Here is a 17,104-nt window from a genome sequence, read left to right as displayed (position 1 = left end):
GACATGGGTAGTCAGCACCCCAGAATGGCTTGACACGGGTAAGACGGCACCCCAAAATGGCCGTATGGGTAGGTCGGCACCCCAGAATGGCCGTACCGGGTAGTCAGGCACCCCAGAATAGCCTGACAGTATTTATGTTATGAGTTTGTATGGTATGTGGTACGTTGGGGGAACTCACTAAGCTTTGTGCTTACGTTTACAGTTTTGTTTTCAGGTACCTCTGCACCGAAGGGGAAGGAGCCGGCGCGGTAGCGGCACGTCATACACACACTCTTCGGTTTCCGCATTTACGAGATTTACTGGGATTGTACTCTGATATTTGATGGGATGTATGGTTTGACTTTTAAAACGTGGATTGCGATGTGTTATGGTGTAATCAAACAATGTTTTTATTTATTAATGTTCTCTAAAGTAATATTTTAAAATGAAATTTTTGAACATGAAAATTTGGGTCGTTACATAATCATGGCTAGAAAACCCCCAAAACTCACAACCATACTAGATCTAAAGGAGAGAAACGACTTAATACCTTCAATAACTCAGAAAGTTTCCCTAATCTTTAGATCTAAGGCCAATCCTTGAAGCTTCAATGATTCCCTTTCTTCTTCTTCTTCTTCCTTCAAATCACCCAAAAATGGTTTGGAAGCTTGAATGAGCAACAATGGGGCTTAGGGTTCGATGTTCTGGGTGAAAGATGCAGTAAAGGAACCCTAGGGGAGAGAATGAGACGTTTAAATAGATTCCAAGTCTTGAATTTAGGGTTTTCCTCGCACAGACCAGACTCGCCGAGTCTCCTTGGCCGACGCTCCGAGTCGGTCACTTACTCCTCGACCCGGATCCCGCTCGGACTCGCCAAGTTCCTCCTTGGACTCGCCGAGTCGCCCCTGAAAATTAGGGTTTTCTTTTCTTTCTTGGCCTTCCAGACTTTGGGTGTTACAAATCTTTTGTTATAAATATTATGTTGGTATGTAAGTCTACTTATGCAAGTAATCTGTTGATATAAATATGTTGTTACTGATTTTGAAATAGAAATGTCAATCAATTCATATTACCATTATTACCAACTATCATATCAAATGCTAATTTTAGATTTAGATTACTAAAAAATTGTTTGAATTTATTATATTTATATATTTAGATTCTTCAATTAGTCAATTTAGTAAATTTGTTATTTTAATAAAAAAAATCTTGTAACATATACACATAAAACGTTATATATATAAATATATAAATATATATATATATATATATATATATATATATATATATATATATATATATATATATATATATATCAAGCTGATTTTCAATCAATCAATTTAGTAGATTAGTACAATTTATTTTTGACTTTTGAAATTCGTGTATATTCACTGCAAATGAGGTAACTATTTGTATATATATATATACACACACACACAAATATTTACCTCATCTGCAGTGAATATTCACGAATTTAAAAAGTCAAAAATAAATTGTACTAATCTACTAAATTGATTGATTGAAAATCAGTTTGATATAAATTAAGCATATATATATATATATATATATATATATATATATATATATATATATATATATATATATATATATATATATATTGTACAATTGTTTACATTGTTTTATTTGAAAATTACATTGTAAAAATAAATAGTTGTTATGCAGAGATTAAATATATTTGAAGAGGTTGGATAAAGGTGACGTCATTGTTTGAGATTACATTTATTGATTAAAGGTTATTGTAATAAGTTAGGCAAGAGATAAATCAATTTTTTGCTGACATGTAAAAAGGAGTAGTGAATTAGTTGAAATGTAATTAACATGAAAAACCAAAGAATGACAAGTGGCTAATAATTAATTTCAAGCTTTAATTGATTGAAAAGTGATAAATTTTCTAATCTTTTATTAGATGGGAAGATTATTGTAATTATTACATTAAAATATTATGTAGAATTTAAAAAAAAAATAAAAAAACTAATAAAATAACATGTAAAAAAATATTAATTTAAAATAATTACAAAATAATATTTGATAAATTAAATAAAAATATAAAAAAAACGTTAATTTATTAGAAGAGATTTCAGTATTTTCCTCTTGTCCTCTAACTTTAATTAGAAATATATAATTTTCTTTTAAAAAATTATACTTTAAAACGTTGAAGTTATTGTTTATAGAGATAAAACAAAAAAGAAGGAAATAAATATTGGGATATGTAACAAAACAAAAAAGCTTTTCCTTTTCGTACAGTGGGCTACAACGGCAGGTCTCCTAAAAACCTGTGTCCGCCATTTCCATTTAAACCACTCACTCTGCTCTGCACCCACAAGAAGATGAAAGAGCTCGCCGAGCAAGAACTCAAGATCCTCGAAGCTCAACACCCGACTCGATTTCAACTTCTGAAGCTCGAGCTCAAAGCATTCATACAGCTTTTCGATGAGGAAGAACAACAACAATCTTTCGAACGAAAACAGCAGCAGCAGCAGTTTCATCTATCTATCCTCACTCAAGGTTGGATCTTCAATTTCATTTTGATGATTTAATTACTCTTTCGAACTTTATATTTGTCGCTAATGATTCATTGATTTTGGTAAACTATAGAGTCGTCAAGTAGGAAACGGGAGAGGATGAAGGTAGAGAGGGAAGAAGGGAAGACGAAAAGAGGGAGAAGAAGAAGAGCTGAAGAAGGAAGAAGTGGCGCCATTCAGAAAGCTGAAGCATGTCTTCGAAAGATTGAAGCTTTAAAGTCTCTTTTTAGGTCTTCTAATGGATAATCTCAACCATATATACATATGAATATAGATTTTTGGTGCATGTTTTTTTGATGGGGTTGATGCCACTTTTGGACTTTTGGTGTTTGAAAAAGATAGATAGTGATATATTGGACCACTTTTGGTGTTTGAAAAAGAAAAACAATTGATGTATGAAATTTAGTGGTGTATTTTTGATACTACTCTTTGGTCCTTTTAATTTCAATTTTGTGTTGATATTCACCTAAACATTTTCTGAAGAATGAAACTTACAGCCGGAAGAAGTGGTACTATATTCCCTCGTAAAATCGAAGTGACACATAGGCAACAACTCATCTTTTATCGTAAATCGAAGTGACACATAGGCAACAACTCATCTTTTATTGTAAAAACGTGGTTTCATACCACATCCAAAGACTGGTGGTACACTTGGTTATTTATTTAATTATTTTAAATAAAAAATGAACCAATCATAAAGCTTGAAGTGAAAAGAAACCAATCACAAAGCTTGAAGGAGTGTCGCAGTGCCGTCTATACTGCACTTAGACTGCAGTCCGAGGGCGGTGTTCCTTCTTAGGTGGCACCGAAGGTGCAGTCTCTACCGCGTCCACTCCCTCAAGCCTTACTTATTAATATAGATTGACTGATAGGATTGGTATAAATATGATTGTTGAGTCAATCAACGAGATGAGGTTTGAGTTCGATTGCATTGAATACCAAAATATTCATACTAATGAGAATTTGGGGAAAATTGACGTCTAAAAATACTAAGGTGTTGTTTGTTTTTTGGAAAAAACCTCTTCAAACCTCTTACTGCTGTGCGACGCAGCACACGCGCAACACTTTTCATCTCGCAGTTGTTTGTTTTTTAGAAATCTTCTGAGTCAAAAACCTCTGCGCGTGTTCTGTTTGGCGCAGCACTTGTACTGCCTCTTCCAACCTCTTTTTCTTTTTTTATTGTTGAAATTTTGATTGTTATTAATATTTTATTTCACATTTTTTTTCCATTTTTTTTTCGTTTATTCTTATTGAATTTATTTTTCATTTTTTTTATATTCAATAATGATAATTTCTTGATGCAATATCATTATTTTTTTACTGAAAATATCTTTATTTTTTGTGGAAATATCATTCTTTTTTACTGAAATATCATTAATTTTTACCGAAATGTTATACATTATTAAATTTTACGTATTAAAAAGCTATTTTCGGTTTATAAAATTAGTTTATTTTAATTTTTTAATATCTGCAGCAATATGCAGATGTTAAAAAAACAAACACGCTTCTTATTATAGTCTGCAGTCGTTTGGTCCACCTCTTCTACTGCAGAGGGTTACAGAGGTGGTCCGCAGACTTAATGAATTTTTGCTTCAGAAAATCAAACAGCACCTAAAAGTGTTTGGGATTGCTTTTAAAACATCTCTTGACTTTTAATTTTTCCAAAAAAATCAAAAAATTGCCAAAAGATATTGGCTAATGAAAAAGATCTTGTGAAATGATTTTTTGTATATTAGGAAAAGTTAAGTTTTTAAAAGTCCCAAGTCTTTTTACAAAAATGACTTTTCATCTTATAAAGTAATTACAAACACCCCTAAAATTTAATACACGTGGTCTAATATTTGCAATTTACTAAGACCTGTTTTCATAATTTAAAGGAGGAAAATGAACCAAGAAAATTAAGTTTGATGAATACGTATTCAATAAAATGTTATATTCAATGGTCTACAAGTTTTACAAAATTATGTTATATGATTATATAATTCTCATCTTTGTTGAGAATCAGAGGTTCTTAAAGATATATAAATATCATTTGTAGTACAATAATCAACACTAATATATTTGATTGAGGTTGGATATATTAGTTAAACGTTTAAAATCAAATATTAATAATGAACTTTATACAATGAATTTTGAGACTTGTTGCATAATAATAAGACCAAGCGGTTTACAATATACTACAAAAGGGTTGTTTGATAGTGACTGAAAAAGTCTGATTAAATCATACTTAACTTCTTATGAGACATAATAATAGGCATATCAGGGATTTCAGAGCTTATACATCCAAATCAGAGAAAACTAAAAGAGATAAAGGATGAAAGCGTACAAGTTTAAAACTAACTTAGAATGGTGTGAAAAAAAACAAAAGCTAGGGACAAAAAATGTAAATTAAACCAAACCACAAGGACAATTTTTGTAATTTAATAAAGCAATCTATATTTGTAAAGTATCAGTGTTATATTATCCAATTAGCTCTTATCAATATCAAGCGATTTGAGTTTAAACCAGATAAATGGCCTACATGTAATGATGTGAAAACTCCTAAAAGAGATCACAAAAATTAATATTTACACCGTAATTTGCCTACATAATTTTTTTGACAAACCACATGAACGAAATTCATAACTTGCTCAAAATAAAAAGATGAAAACTAGAAACCAAAGTGTTAATGAGTTTATAGAAATCAAATAATCAAACTTTTTTACACCTCATCAAAAAGTAAGTTTAATAATTATACCAATTGCCTACAAAATTCAGCAAACCACCTCTTTTTTCATACAAAGAAAGCTTTAAGTTTAATTATCAGGAGCTTTTCTCTTCTGATTTGATGTGGAGACACTTGTTTGGGGTTGACCAAAAGCTGACCTGTACACCCATTTATAAAACCCATAAATTTCAATTTATAATTAATAACAATTAACAAATATGAATTGAGAATAATTAACATTAAAATAAATACTCACCCACAAGTTGAACATTTCTTGTGATGCTTACAGAAAATAGATAGACAAACAGAGCAAATATACCCCATATCAATCGTATTTTTGTGACAAAAACACCTGACCATTTTTCAAATAATTAAATAAAACTTAATTTATATCATATAAATAATAATATATATTTTAAAAAAAAACTTACGAAGCACGAAAATCTACACCAACAGGCTTAGGAAGTTGTAAGAAGTTTCGTGAATGCAAATCTGTTGCAAATACTGTCTGCATATGAAAAAATATATATAATCTTTAATTTAGTTTTTTTAAAAGAAAAAAGAAATATATTTAATATATATATGCCAGGGTGGAATATTTCAACATACTGTTAGATACTGGAACAATCCATCTAGTTGTTGTGGCTTCAGATATACACCTCCAGTTATATAAGAAGCCTGTAAATCATATAACAGTAATATATATTCAAGTAAGGGCAGAATCGTCATTTTCATAAACTTAACATATAAGCAGAGGGATAAAAATGTAATTTACTCGCCTGTTGCAGGAATGCAGAATGTTGTGACCCAATAACGCATGAATCTATAGGCACCATTGATCTTTGAGCAGAAAAAATTGAATTCATAATGGCAACATATCTGAAAAATATAAAATCTTTTTGTTAGAATAAAAGGAAAAAGAAATTAAAAAAAAAAAAAAGAAGTAAGTTGAGAGACATACTGTCCAGGTCCATCTTGTGATCCATGTAAACACAAAATCTGTTATAATTTATCAGAGTAATTAAATTAATAGGTAATTTTTATATTATAATTTATAAAATAATTGACAAATTCAGAAGAATTACCCGAGGTTGTGGATGAATTGATCCAGAACGAAATACTCTTTGTATGTCTAATAATTGTTGTTATTTTAAACAGTCTTTTTATATATTAAAAATACTAAAATGTTGTCATAAAAAGAACTGAAAGTAGTAAAAAACATAAGATAAACACAAAATGGTGGAAATTATGAAAAAGGATACAACAAAGTGCCATTGAAAGAGATCCTGAAAGCAAAGAAGATCCAATTCCATCAACTGATTCTTGCTTATTAAGCTCTTCATCTTTAATCACAAACTCCTCTAATTTTTGCAACAATGTTTCAGCTCTTAGGTTTCCATGACCCAATGAAGAATCATATATGTAATCACAGGAGTTGAATCCAGTTGCTATCACCACCACTTGATTCAGTTGATTTAGTAGAATAATTGAGTTCAAGAACGAAAGAACCTAACATTATTTTTCATAAATTAATTGTTTTTCACATGGGTTTTTGTAGTTTTATGTAAAGAGTGTTATGAAAAGTTTGTGTTTACTTGAGATAGGAACTTGGAGAATGAGAAAGGAGTAGCAGTTGAGCTCCAGAACAATGGATTTGTGTCCATTAGCACCATTAACAAGCTTACATCATCTGTGATTAAATTATAGATTATATGAATGAAGATAATTAAACTGATTTAGATATAAAATGATTGTAGATAGAATGGAAGATAAATTTACCTGTGTACTGCTTAGATGAAACAGGGGTCATACTTGGTTTTTGTGTAGTGTGTATGATGGATAAAGTTCTAAACTGAAGAGATTAACTGTTTGGGATGATTTCTTAATAACTGAAACAAGTTAAGAAGAATTACAAGGTTAGTGATTAGTTCATCAAATACACCAACAAAATGAGTTCCACCTTCCGAGAACTATAATCAAGAGCATATGCCACTGTGAGCCCTGAAATTGATGGCATTGCATCATTTGACAGTACATTTGGAGCTTGCAATTCCTTTTTTTAAGCAGAATACAATCGTGGGAAGGAAAGAGTGGTAGTACATCACACACAGTTTAGTCATTGAGGACTTTTATCAAACAGGTAGCATTCGATATGTATAAGTTAGGGTTTTCGCACAAGAACATCAATTTCTTTGACCATACCTCGATAACTTTGGAAGGGAATGGCAAAGTGGCTCTAAGACGACATTGTTGCCGGTTGTTGTTCCTTGCGTATTCTGTAATCGAATCGAACAAAGGAGTATTCGAGGGTAATCGGAGTCTACTACTGCTCATGAACCATCAAGGTCACATGAGAGTGTGTCTCCTTTTACTTTTACACGAACCTCACCTTGGCCCCTCGCTCTTTTGTTTAAGGCTAAGATAACCCTCTGACTTTTAGGTTAGTTATCCAAAAAAACTATTTTATGTATTTATATTTCTAAAACCTATATCTAAAAAATATTTTGTATTTATGTGTTTAAAAACATATTTTCAAATATTAAACGGTATAACCAAATAAAAAATTCTATGTAAAAAATAACATTTAAAAGCAATATAAATACAATATTTAATTAAATATGTTTTTCTGTATAAATACGAAAAAAAAACCTTAGCATAAAAACATCAAATATTATAAATTTAAAGTTTTTTATTTTACAAATTTGATATCATGATAACCTAAAATACTTAGAAAAATAATTTTTTTTGATAAATATAAAGACATACTTTATAGTAAAACCAAACATTTTTTATAAATATTCCTTTACGATTAAAAACAAATCAATTTGAAATCACATAATATAGAGTGACGCATAAGTTTAGGATTTAAAGTTCAACGGATTTACATGTCCAAATTTTGGTGAAAATTTCAACTCCAATCCAAACCAATTAATTAAAAAAATAATTTATTTAATTAAAAATGATTAAAAACTTCAATCTAACATATGAATTTAAATTTGGTCCATGATGGATTAGATCACAAAAACCTTTTGTCCGACCCTAATTTCATCATGTTAAAAACTCCTTTTGCAAAGATTATCTTGTAGAATTATAAATATGTTTCTAGAAGTTATTAATAGTTATAAGATTTTAGTGATTAACTAAATTACTATTTTTTTAGGGGGTGTTTGACTTAACTTTTTAGAGGGCAAAAGTTCTTTTTGGAAAAGTCACAAAAAGTCAGGTTTTCCTACTTTTCCAAAAAATTCATTTTTTACTTGTATCAAAATCCAAAAATAACTTTTAAAGTGTACTTGCCAAACATCTTTTGCTTTTTATCTTTTCTTAAAAGATTTTTTCTTCTAAAAAGCTAAGCCAAACAACCCTTTATATCATAATTCTTCACCGAATTTTTTAATATAACTTTTAAATAGTTGAAAATCCAAAATAATTTTTTTGGTTTCAACTTTAAACTTTTTTTTTTTTGAAGTAGGGCCAAAAGTCGCATATTATTCTCCAAAATCGACTCGAAACCCCCTTCGACGTGCGAAGAATCTCCGGACGAACGACGGCATCAATGGTTTGGGGTCTCTTTCCCGCCGACCCCCTTCCAGGTTAACCTTTCCCTCTTCATCTTTTTTCTTCGTATTTCCAGTTCATCTGAAACACAAGAACTATACATGTGTATTTCTTTCTGGAATTTCGTCGAATAGCTTCAGTGCATTTAGTAGAATGCAAGATTATGCCAACAATCTTAGTGGGTACCGTTTAACCAGGTGTTCTCTTTATAGCAAAAAGTAAAGTAAAAAATAATGTTGATGATGATGATGCAGGAAAAATAGAACGAAATTTTCATTTATGTAAGGCATATTACTCGTTTACACTTGAACTAATTGTAAATGAGGGCTTTCGAAGGTAAAATGATCAGAGAAAAGGGGAATTGCATTGTTTTGAGTTTTGGGACAAATCAGATCATCAAACGACAATAGTAGGAAACTGAACATTGTGAAGATGAAAGTTTAAATTAGTGGGAAACGAATTACTCTTATTATTTCTACTGAAATTGAATTCATTTTCAGGGGAAGAAACTTATTACTTCTTTAGCAAAGGCACATATAAAGTGGGACGAAAAGGTAAATTCAACTTATCAATTCCATTTGCATTCATTTACTCTATCATTTTTGTATCATAGAAGTTTACTAATCTTGGATTCTTTGTTATATAGGATGTGACATAATCGTTAATAAAGATAAAGGGGTTTCTAGGGTTCATGCAGAAATAATCATTGATGCCATGATTTCCATTGACAATATTAAAAAGAAATCATCCAAAATTAGGATTAAAGATTGCTCAAAGTATGGAACTTTTATTACAAAGCCTCTTGGGTCTCAAAAAGAAAAAGTTCATGAGTTTCCAAATAAGGAAACAACATTAGATGATGAAGACCTTGTTTCATTTGGAACTGGTAATGCCACTTACAGGTATATCAATTTTATAAACAATTTTTTTTTCTTTAAAATCTTGACAAAAGATTGCTAATTTATTACTGCAGGTTTAGTTTTATTTCCATTGTGTTTTTTCTTTATGGATTTGAGTCTTCACGATTAAAACAACTTAAAGAAAAGATATCATCAATTGGTTAGTAGACTTCATCATATCAAGAATTGAATTATGTTATCTGATTTAAAAAAATATATATTTAATGAATAATATTACAATTTACAAAATGGTGTACAGGTGCTTCTATGAGTAATACATGGAGCCCAAAGTGCACACATGTTGTTCTTGATGATAATGCTTCAGTAAATGGTGTTCTTATTGATGCTATAATGTCTAAAAAACATTTTGTCAGTTATAAATGGATAGAGGTAACATTATTTTTTTTATTCAATAATCAAAATCTTGAAATAATTTTATGTATTTAAATATAAAATAACATGTTTGATTGTATTCAGTCAATTGCAGAGAAACATATTGACACCAAAATTCCCATCTGCAATTCGTAAGAAAACGTTTAATTGATTCACTTTTGAATATTTATATTATTATTTTTTATATAATCATAAAAATATATTTACTCTTTTCCCTACAGTGATCCTCATACCTTGATGTTGCAAGGAGTTTCTGTTAAAATTGCTAACATTGAATCTAGAGAAAATTGTTTAAATGGATACACTTTTCTTCTGGAATCATCAGAAAAGGTATATTCTCTTTTTTTTTTTTTTTTTATGATGCATTCTATTTTTCATTTTAATTTATAAAATCTTATGTTTATAAACTGTTTCACAGTATAAAGTTAAGGAAAAGTTGCAACCATTACTTGAAACATTTGGTGCAAAAGTTATTCCTGTTGAAGAATTCATTCCCCAAAGCCAGGTTTCTATTAAGTCGTTCTTTATGTATTAAATTATGTTCCAATTAAATTTAAAAAAAAAAAAAAATCTTTTTTTTTCAGGGTTTAGAAGAAGATGAAAACAATCATGCTGTACATGTCATCTCTGTCGAAGAGGGTTTTGAGTGTACACATATTATTACATCTTTACCAAAAGTGAGTGAAATTAATTTGATTTGTGCTACGTTATCTGGACACCTGGATCCTCTTCTTTTTGTATCACCACCTGGTAATATCTCCTTTTTATATACAAAATAGCAATGTACTTTCTAATTTTTTTTTAATTATTATAGAATTGTACTTCAAAAATTATTCCTTATTAGGGCATTGTACTTTTACAAAATTTACCCATTGTAACAATGTTGGATTATGATGACATGGCACAAGGTAACAAGTTTTCATGCCATGTCATTGTCCTGCTGTTTCTTGCATTTAGCTTATTACAAATGTTTAAAGTTTATAAAAAATAAAAATATCTTTAATTTCCAATTGCAGAACATGTCACGTCCTCATGCTCCACGGATGAGACAATTGTAGCAGATTCAGAGCCAGAAATAGAAGTCATATCAGTTTCTACATCTTGTAAAAGTCAAAAATTAGAATCTGTTGAAGATGAAAAAGGGAAAATATCCCTTGTTCATAATGTGGAATCTGTTCAACATGAAGTGGAAACTATTGTTCATGATCCAATAAAAACCGATGAATACATAAATATAGCCACAAATGATACAAATGATGATGAAATTACACCTGTAAATGGGATATCAGATGTTATTTTTAGCCAAGATTTGATCATTCGAGATACAAATTTACCATCTTCTGTTCCTTCTCCTACTAAAAACCAAGTTTTGGACTTTAAACGATTTAAAAAGGTAAATTATTTATATTATTAGTACTTGTTTTATGTTTTTGTTTTTAAAGGTTAAATTTATATGCAGATGGAAACTCAATCAGGAAATAGTTTCTACAATCTTGTGCCTTTTTCAAAGAATCCATACAAGTACGATGACATACATTTGAATTTGGTTTTATTCGTGTATATAAAATGAAAAAAATTTGGAATGATTTATTTATTTATTTATATACTGAAATATGTGGCAGAGGGTCTGAATATGAGAATGAGGGAGTAGCAGAGTCTGTGAAGGAAGAAAAAAAGCGTAAACAAAGTGAGGCTATTGCAGATGATTTATTCAACAATGCTAAGGTATTTTTTTTTTTTTTACCTGTGTGCCTGATGCATTCTATATGCATCAGACACATTGTGCTTGATACAATAATTTGTCCGACAACAATGTGTCGGATATAATTTGTATCAAGCACAAATGTGTCTGATATGTTTACATATCAGACACATTGTATGATACATAGTGCCTATGAGATAACATATAGAATGATATATAGTTATTTATTTTATTTATTTATTTCGAGGAATGTTTTAGGCCAAGAAGCGAGGAGCAGCTGGTTTTATTCAGGGGCTTTTTAATCGAAGATGATGTAGGCATTGTATGTTGGTTGTTTAGGAACAAAGTGTAAAATTATTGAAAATGCTGAAAGGTTTTTGTAAGATTCAGTTTTTTTTTTTTCTTCAAGTTTTTGATTTACTAAAATGTTTGATTATCTATTTATTAGATGTCGAAGCTAGTTTTAAATAATAAAAAGAAATTGTGAATTAAGCTCAATATCAACAATACTTGTTAATTTTATTACATTAAAATTAGCCAAAACAGATATAAATATATAATTATTAAAGCATAGGTTATGTCCAAATATAAAAATCGAAAAGTAATGTGTTTTTAAACAATAATTGATACATGTTGGAGACCCGATTACCAAACGGCTAAATCTAAAGAAAGAGTTGGACACCAAATCACTTTACAATTAAAAATAATTAATTATTTAAGGTACGTAAATATTTTTAAACTTTTAGTGTTAAATGCAATATATTTGATTTTATTCATCCATATAATAACTTATAGAGATAATATAACGTGTTTGGCTATTTTCTAAATCGTGTGAAAGTTATTTTTCTTAAAAGATTTAAGAAGTACGTATGTTTTCATCATGATAAATGGATTACTTCTTTTTGAAATTTATGCGCACTAAATAACAAAAACACGACTTTAACTTTTAAAATCTACATTGATTAAATGAAAAGTGTGAAATTTATTTTTATTTGTAAGACAAAATGTTTCATGTCTCGCTAGACAACTGACTAAAGATAACATAACTGTACTGTTATTATTTTGTAATACATTAATATAATTTTTTCATCAAAATATGTTCAAATCTTTTTTTCACATGATCTTATCATGCATACAAAAGAGTCAAAGAGACTTTCTCTGGGTTGGTTTTTCTCTTTCATCATCGAGGTTATAATTTAGGTTGTGTTTGACGCGTTATAACGAGTTAATTTATTTTTATTTTTAGTTTTTTTAAGTTGTCATCCTGACAATAAAAAAAATAACTAATAATTTAAAAAACTAATGAGACTAATTTTTAAGAGCTTTTTAATTGTTTTTTTTACAAATATACCCATTAATTAATTATGGAAACATATTCTTTTAAATGTCATTTTATGTTTTTTTATATCATTCAACTAGCTTTTCAGTTAATTTTACCAAACGCTATTTCTTATTAACTAGTTTTTCATATATCAGCTAAATTTTTATTTAACAACTAGTTTTTCAGCTATCAACTAATTTTTCAGCTAACTTCTAACTTTTCAGCTAGTACGCCAAACATACACAGTTCCTTTGAGGTAATATCTGTCTTTTGAGTGGCATTACTTTTGATCTTTAATTTATTAATAATAACTTAGGAAATAATACAAGTAGTTTGAAAGTCCATTTGCATCCTAGACACTTTATTGTAACCTTGCATATATGCGTGTAAACGAGTCGAGTCGAGCCGAATAGTGCTAACCTCAAAGCTCAACTCGCCTAAAATACCCAAGCTCGAAGCTTGACTCGAACTCGCCTCAAGCCTAAATTTGAAGCTCAGACTCAACTCCTTTAATATTCGATACCATCGAGCTCAACTCGCGAGCTCAGTTCGGCTCGATTAAAATTAAAAAATAAAAATAAAAAAAATAAAATCATCAAATGTTAAAAACATTTCAAAACTTTTATACTGTTCAAAATAACAAAAAATTCACAACAAACCACTAATGTCAATATACCATCAACCATCTATGTTATTTCATTTTACATACATCCAAAATACAAAAAAGAAACATTCTCAACAGTTTTGAAATGCAATTGAAGTCCTTACTTCTTAATCTACGCCTAAAAGCTAAAAGTATTGAAATGTTTTAGTAATTTAAAATATTTAAAGGGTAAAAATGTAATTTTATAAATAATCGATTAAGCTCACCGGTTTTATGAGCTGAGTATTTTACTACTCGATCTCGACTCGATAAGGTACTCATGTAGGTCGAGATTAAACTTGGTTCGATTAAAGTCGAATCGATTTCGAGTATTTTCCGAGTCAGACTTGAGTTTCTCGTGAGCTGTCTCGTCCGGTTTACCACTAGTTGTCTTAATTAATTATACTATGACTTATATTTTACTAAAATTACAAAATTCATTGTGTATTATTTTCATTGATAAAAAAAATCATAGATAAGGCGAAAATATAATTATTTTTCGGTAGTTTTTATTTTATTAGTATAAATTGAATTATTTAATTATTCATTTCTTTTGTATTTATTTTAAAATTTTATTTAAAAAAATATTTAATATTTACACATTTAATATTTAACATTCCTTTAACAAAATCCTCTCTAATAAATGAATGTTTTTTTGCTACTTGTTACACTCTCATTCAATTTGGCAAATGTCATTTTATGATTATTTTGAATTATTTTTTTTCCACATGTGATTTTATGAGTTTTTCCATTTTATTAAATTCTATATGTAATAATTGCAATAAATAAATATAATGATAAATAGATATCAATTTCATTAATAAACTTACCTTTTAATTTCAAAATTCTCAAAATTAAAGCTCATTAATTTTTTTTATTTAAATAAAAGATAAAAAATATTTCTATTATAATAGTTCATTTTTTTTTTTATTTTTTTATAAATTCAAAGTTCTTAAATATTTTGAGATTTATATATATATTTTTTAAACTTAACTCATGTAATACATAGATCTCACAACTAGTACTTAATATTTAAATATTCACTTAAAGGGTATATCTTTGTAAACTAAATGTTAGATCCAACAATACAAGGGCAATGATTAGAAATGCTTCTACGTAAAAATGGCGCTCTAGTTATAGTCTATTTTTTTTGTAGCCTCGCGTCCACACACCTCAACCTAAAATAGTTAGCAAGCACTTATATACAATCTATTAACTATATAATAATATTTAATTAAAGTTTATTTTTATTAAATATAATTTTTTATGAGTTATTATCATTGTAGCCCAACAAACTTTAGTATATTGGTATAAATGGTCCATCGTGACTTTTTTTTGGTAGTTTAGGGGCACAAAGTCTATTTTTACCAGCTAAAAAAGGGCCAAGACTTGTTATTACTGGTATTCTTAATGACGTGACTTTTTTCACAAGTTATAAGAATTAAGTGCATGCATTGACTTGACTTTTTTCAAAGTGACTAGATCTTCAACATTGTGTCCATTATAACCTGTGCTCCTTAAACAATCTCGACCCTCTAACACTAATCATTCCCCTCACATACTCATCCACCTTCGTTGTAACTTCATGGGCTTGAGGTCCAATGTGCTTCGTGATGCTCTGTTCACATATTAAGAATTTTATATTCAAGTATTCTTACTAAATTGCAGAATCAATCGATCGATTAATGGTGAAATTTAATCAATCAGTCCATCAATCACCTTTCCAGCTTCACGAAGCTTACGAAATTTGGGACTTGCTTGGAGTTTAGCTAAAGTGCTACTCAGAGCTCCGACGGGAGTTGTAGGTCCATCTAATGTGGCTGTGGGTAAAGGTCCATCTAATGTGGCTACAACCAATTTAACAACTCCTAAACAGATGTGTTGAACCTCAAAATATATACCTAAACAGATATGGTGTGGTATTGCAACAAGGAACCATATGGCTCGAATACATACCAATGTTATCTGTATAATGAGTGTGGTATTGCAACATATTGGCCTTAAGAATCTTTGAAACCTCATGAGCACTCTCAAAAGCTTTCACAAAACCATATTTGATCTCTGTAATTGCCAGCAACAAGTTTATACTCTGCACATCTTCTTTCATGGATGATAGTGGTGGTTCTTTCTCACTCTCTACCACTGCCCGATGACGACAACTAGGGATGAGATTTAGAATCGGAAAAACCGGACCGAAACCCGAACCGTTAGAACCGGAATATATAAAGTCGGTTCCGGTTCCGGGTTTAAAAATTAGCTTTATCCGGGTTCCTGTTAATCCGGGTTTGGGTCCATCGGGTTCGGGTAAAGCGGATCTAAAAACCGGAACCGGTGTTTGGAACCGGAACCACTATTAGGGTCGGAACCGGTTTTTGTGAAACGCTTAAAAGATGCATATCCCATTCGTTTCAACTCTGATTGACATGCGTTTTTTTCCAACATGTAGTTTAGAGTTTATACATGATTTTAGACTAAGGATGAGATTTAGAACCGAAAAATCAGACCGGAACCAGAACCGTTAGAACCGGAATATATAGAACCGGTTCCGATTTCGGGTTTAAAATTTGGCTTTATCCGGGTTTGGTTCCATCGGGTCCGGGTAAACCGGGTCAAAAAACCAGAACCGATGTTAGGAACCGGAACCACTTTTAGGGCCGGAACTGGTTTTTGTGAAACGTTTAAAAGATGCATATCTCATTCGTTTCAACTCCGGTTGACATGCGGTTTTTTCCAACATGTAGTTTAGAGTTTGTATATGATTTTAGACTATAAGTTTGACATTTTTAGTTTTATATTCATTGACTTACAGCCTCTCAAAGTCAAGATATTAAAGCTGGATTTTTTTTAGTTTTTCAGGTTTTTTTTTTGTATTCGGTGAAAATTTTAAAACATACATATCTAATTCGTTTGAAGTCGGATTGATATGTGGTTTTTTTCAACTTGTAGTTTATAGTTTGGACATGAGTTTAGACTATAATTTTGTTATTTTTGGTTTAATATTCAATGATTTACAGTCTTCCGAAGTCAGGATATCAAAACTGAAAATTTTCAAATTTTCAGCTATTTGTTTTTGTACTTTGTATTCAGTGAAAATATTAATACATGCATATCTCATTTGTTTAAAATTGGATTGACATGCGGTTTTTTCCAGAGTGTATATTAGATTTTGTACATGATTTTAGATTATATTTTTGTTAATTTTGGTTTCATATTCAATGAGTTACAGTCCCCAAAAGTTGGGATTTCAATATGAAAAATTTCAAAGTTCAACCCATTAAGTAGTAAGTAATTACAAAAAAATTCTGGTTTTTCTGGGTTTTCCGGTTCTAAACCCACTTTATCCGGTTCCACCTACCCAC

General features: G+C 29.8%; 2 protein-coding genes and 1 long non-coding RNA gene across 3 annotated transcripts; 2 read left to right on the top strand and 1 right to left on the bottom strand.

Annotated features, from left to right (window-relative positions):
- The first annotated feature begins 2,193 nt into the window (after positions 1–2,193).
- On the top strand, positions 2,194–2,964 carry LOC145033735 (uncharacterized). The gene is made up of 2 exons (XR_013677676.1): positions 2,194–2,505; positions 2,596–2,964. It is a non-coding gene; the product is annotated as an uncharacterized LOC145033735 (long non-coding RNA).
- Positions 2,965–5,173: 2,209 nt separating this feature from the next.
- On the bottom strand, positions 5,174–7,615 carry LOC145033734 (basal transcription factor complex subunit-like protein). Its single transcript, XM_078982289.1, has 11 exons — positions 7,432–7,615; positions 7,009–7,118; positions 6,825–6,919; positions 6,492–6,738; positions 6,315–6,361; positions 6,191–6,228; positions 6,009–6,108; positions 5,839–5,907; positions 5,661–5,737; positions 5,486–5,581; positions 5,174–5,387 (listed from the first exon to the last, which is right to left on the bottom strand). The coding sequence occupies exons 2-11, from the start codon at positions 7,037–7,039 to the stop codon at positions 5,318–5,320; spliced, it is 870 nt and encodes a 289-aa protein (XP_078838415.1). The 5' UTR covers positions 7,040–7,118; positions 7,432–7,615; the 3' UTR covers positions 5,174–5,317.
- A 1,075-nt stretch (positions 7,616–8,690) lies between these two features.
- On the top strand, positions 8,691–12,164 carry NBS1 (nijmegen breakage syndrome 1). Its single transcript, XM_078985215.1, has 13 exons — positions 8,691–8,822; positions 9,288–9,341; positions 9,434–9,689; positions 9,761–9,846; positions 9,946–10,076; positions 10,164–10,210; positions 10,301–10,409; positions 10,498–10,584; positions 10,664–10,829; positions 11,096–11,472; positions 11,539–11,600; positions 11,702–11,804; positions 12,040–12,164. Exons 1-13 carry the CDS (start codon positions 8,786–8,788, stop codon positions 12,091–12,093), a joined length of 1,569 nt encoding a protein of 522 aa, XP_078841341.1. The 5' UTR covers positions 8,691–8,785; the 3' UTR covers positions 12,094–12,164.
- The last annotated feature ends 4,940 nt before the right edge of the window (positions 12,165–17,104 follow it).

This window comes from Lactuca saligna, chromosome 3, assembly GCF_052625555.1.
Source record: "Lactuca saligna cultivar CGN05327 chromosome 3, ASM5262555v1, whole genome shotgun sequence".
Taxonomy (NCBI): Eukaryota; Viridiplantae; Streptophyta; class Magnoliopsida; order Asterales; family Asteraceae; genus Lactuca; species Lactuca saligna.
Note: the sequence above shows the minus strand (reverse complement) of the source record. Positions and strands in the feature narration are given on the sequence as shown.